The sequence below is a fragment of the Gavialis gangeticus genome, unplaced genomic scaffold (genome assembly GCF_001723915.1).
Source record: "Gavialis gangeticus isolate Ggan-Ray unplaced genomic scaffold, GavGan_comp1, whole genome shotgun sequence".
Classification (NCBI taxonomy): Eukaryota; Metazoa; Chordata; order Crocodylia; family Gavialidae; genus Gavialis; species Gavialis gangeticus.
Window position 1 is genome coordinate 11,717,602 of NW_017729009.1, and position 3,591 is coordinate 11,721,192.

The 3,591-nt window shown below is 60.6% G+C and overlaps 1 protein-coding gene across 2 annotated transcripts in view; it reads right to left on the reverse strand.

Annotated features, from left to right (window-relative positions):
- Positions 1-3,591, reverse strand: part of SAMD10 (sterile alpha motif domain containing 10) — a 52,270-nt gene that overhangs the window by 34,338 nt on the left and 14,341 nt on the right. For both annotated transcript variants that reach the window (XM_019510079.1, XM_019510078.1), the window contains exon 2: positions 1,335-1,519. In XM_019510079.1, coding sequence (XP_019365624.1) covers positions 1,335-1,519 — 185 coding nt within the window. The remainder of the gene's footprint in view (positions 1-1,334; positions 1,520-3,591) is intronic.

Here is a 3,591-nt window from a genome sequence, read left to right on the forward strand (position 1 = left end):
TACCGTGATCACTATGATGGTTTTCCTAGTTGCTGGGGATAACTGCTTTTCAGGCAGGGGATAGTACCTGCAGAGGTAATGTATAGTTAACCTCCCACTTTTACTTCCAGTGGGAAGATCTTAGCTTTATGCCCATTTTATGGAGATGGGAGACTCCTCCCTAGCTTGCTCCTGTGACCATATGGCTGAGGGCAAGCAAAACTTGGGGACATCCGTACCCCAAGTCTCTGGGCTTGGGCCTGCATGTAGGATGCCTGCCAGAGGATTTGGCAGTATCTGAATCCCCAGGCTGGGGTGGAGGATACTTGCCGCTAGCAGGGCCATGTATTGGATGATTCAAATGGATTTGGACCTGATCTGGCTAATTTGATGTGGAACATGAAAAATTTTCCTTAAAAAAAACACCCTCCCAGCCTCAGCCTTTGGTGTATCCAGTACCCCCAGCCTCAGACCTCAAAGGCCCTCATTTAAGTTCGGTGAGTGTGAGTGTGTCTGCTTTATCCCACATCCCCCCCGTGCAGCCCTCAGGGACCCTCGGATAGGTCCATTGCAAGCTGCACACGAAGCATGGAAGAAGGAGGAACGTCCAGCCTTTTTGCAAGGCACTGCTCTCCACCCTTGGGTCTCCCAGCGCATCCTCGAGGGACGCTTTGCAACCGCTCCTCTTTTGTCCAAGCTGTCAGCGAAGCGCTCCAGCAGCCAGGGGAGCAGAGGCCAAGCTGAGCCTCCTGGAAAGACGGGGGGAACCGGAGCCCCCTTAATCCCCAGAGCAGTCTCTGTGCGGCGGCACCCGCGTGAGATGGTGCTACCCCAGCTTGCCCTCTCTGGATGCAGCCCCCAGCAAGCTGGCTCCAGCTGGGCCTAATCAACACACTGCTTCGTGCTTCTATCCAGCTTTTCATCTTCAAAAGCCCTTTGCAAACACCAACAAGGCTTGGGAAGGAAAGCAGCTTCTCCTCTCCGCCCCTTCCCACCCCACAGAGGGGTTTCTGAAGCTCCCTGTGCATCCTCCTCTCTTTCAGGTAGACAATGCAGAGGCAGATGTGAGTGGGGGGGCCCAGCCTGGGAGATGCTGAGAGATGCTCCTGGTAGCATGGATGGGAGGAGAGGGAGCGCAGTCCTTTCCCAGACCAGGTGGGGAGGGCGAGCTCAGAGGTCAGGACCAGCCAGAGCCTGCAGCGCTGGGGACTTTATTTCATGCAGGGACACGGGGAAGGGTGTATGGAGGTGGGGGTGTTGCAATGGCCCCTGTAACCCAAAGGAGCACCCCCCCTCCCCAGCACAGGCTGCAGGAGGGGTAGAAGGGGAACACCCCAGCCCGGTGTGGCGGGTACCTGTGAGCCTTCAGTTCCTGGCTGCTGAAGGAGCTTGACCGTCCTCCCGCCGGCCGGCCGCTGGCTGCGCCCATCGTGCCAGGTGAGGCTGCTGCCCGGGTTCCTCTGCAGCCGGTAGTTGAGGTTTTCGGCCGACACCGTGTGCTCCAGCAGGTTCTGGCAGAAGCTGAAGTGAGCGGTCGTGGCTGGGGGAGACGGAGAACGGTGACATCGGGGTGAGCTGCCTTCACCAGGAAGCCCGCCCCGCGTGCCGCTTGGGAGCGAGAGGACCTGTCAGCAGGACCCGGGACGGTGGTGGGAATGAAACATGCTGCAATGCCCACGACACGTCCCCTGCTCCCGGCTGAGAATAGCTCACTGCTGCCACCAGCTCGTGGCTGAGCCCTGGAGGAGCAGCTTTTTCGGGGCAGGGAGTTACCAGGGCCCCACACAGAAAAGCAGCTGTGTCTGGGGAAGGCAAGGAGGGCCATTATGCAGGCACCAGGGCTTGCTCCAGAGAGGCCTGGGGGACAGGAGTCATCCCCGCTCCTCGGAAGCAGCAGGAAAAACATCAGCACCGGGCATCTCTGAGTCCGGAGAAGCCACATGCCCTTAAAGACACTGGCTGTGGCCCACGGGGTTACCGAGGTGGAAATGACCCCCGGCCTTGGGCGCTGAGACCTCGGATCATGGCTCTTCGCAAACCAACCGTGCCTTCCCTGGACCTGCTGGTGGACGGGAGCTGCGGTGTGAATGCACGCAGGAGCTGGCTCCCAGGCAGACACTGATGTGAGCCCCCCTTGTTGCCTAACCGGGTCCCCTCCAAGCAGAGCCACGGTGCAGGGGCTCCCCGGATGGCTCCGTCTTCGCTAGGGGCGATGCAGATTTAAACGCAGCCAACTGGAGGCTTGTGGGAGGCAGGCAACACGGGATAAGCAGCCCACGGAGGATGAGAAGCCTCAGGCAGGGCAAAGTGCCACGTGGCAGGGAGGGCAGATCCACCTGAGCCCACGGCAGGCACTGCACAGGGCACGTCCCCCACGCCCTGGCCCCACAGTTGCAGAGGGTCTGGGGATACCCCCAGGCAGCTCTAAATACCCCCAGCTTGCAGGATGCACGGCACAGCATTTGCTGGGAGTCCTGGAGAGGCTCTCTGCTGTGGGACTAATCCTGTAGGAGCTGAGAGACTTGGAAGGAGACCCGAGCAGGCACCACTGCAAGCTGGACCACTGCAAGCCCTTAAAACCCCCCTTTCCAGCAGGGCTATAGGCAGGGCAAAGGGCCCGGCAGCCATCCCCAGGCCATGACACACCTGCCCCTTGGGGCATCCTCAGTCAGGGACAGCTCAGCCTTTTCCTTGTCGCACCAGGCTTTGGGCCCGCGAGCGGGGAGGCCGGACCCACCCGCTAGCCGGGCTGACACGCTGCCTCTTGCCACTTCTCAGCCGGCACATGGAGCGAGCTGCCGTTACCGTGGCAACAGATGCTCCGAGAGCAGATCTGCACCGTGCCGTCTTGCCAGCGCCATCCTGGACCCCTGCTGCCCCCCGGGCCGGTCTGCCCCCTGCCCCCAGGCAACTGGCGGGAGAGCCCTGTTGCCTTTGCAGGAGGATGCCGTGACGGAAGCAGGGGAAGTTTCCAGCCCACCCTGGTCCATGCAGCAGAGGCACATCTGGAAGGCGAGAGCAATGGTCCAGCTCCTTGGGGCCGTCATCATCTCAACAGCTGGGTCAGCCGGGGGTGCTCTCTGATGTGAGGCCAGAGCAAGGCTCCTGGCACCCTAGCGAGACACCCCAGCTGCTCTGCTGCTGCACCCCAGGCTTTGCACTAAAGAGCAGGATCAGTGATGGCGACTCCCTGGTCTGGCCACCCGTGCAGTCCCAGGGGACCACTGGACCCTTCTTCACCCCAACGCAGCAGCACATGTGCCCCCCGCATGTCAGCAGCAAGAGTGGCAATGCCAGGGTGTTTGAAAGACTCGGAGGAAAGGTGCTGCGCAAGTGATGAGCCATCTTTCCTTTGACTCCAGCCTCAACTTGGGATGCTAAAAACTCGAGGCGATGCTCCAGCCAGAGGGAAAGACACCGCTGCCCCCATGTCCCCCCATCTCCAGGTGCCTGCCAGGCTTGAACACGGCACAAATGTCCTATTTTACTTCATGCACTTTGATTCCCCGTTTGCAGAGACTCAGGTAGCCACAGACCCCAATGCTCACCCCTTGCTGCTCAGCCCCAGCACCGCCACCGTGTCTGCCCCCATGGTGCTGTCATGGGGAGGTG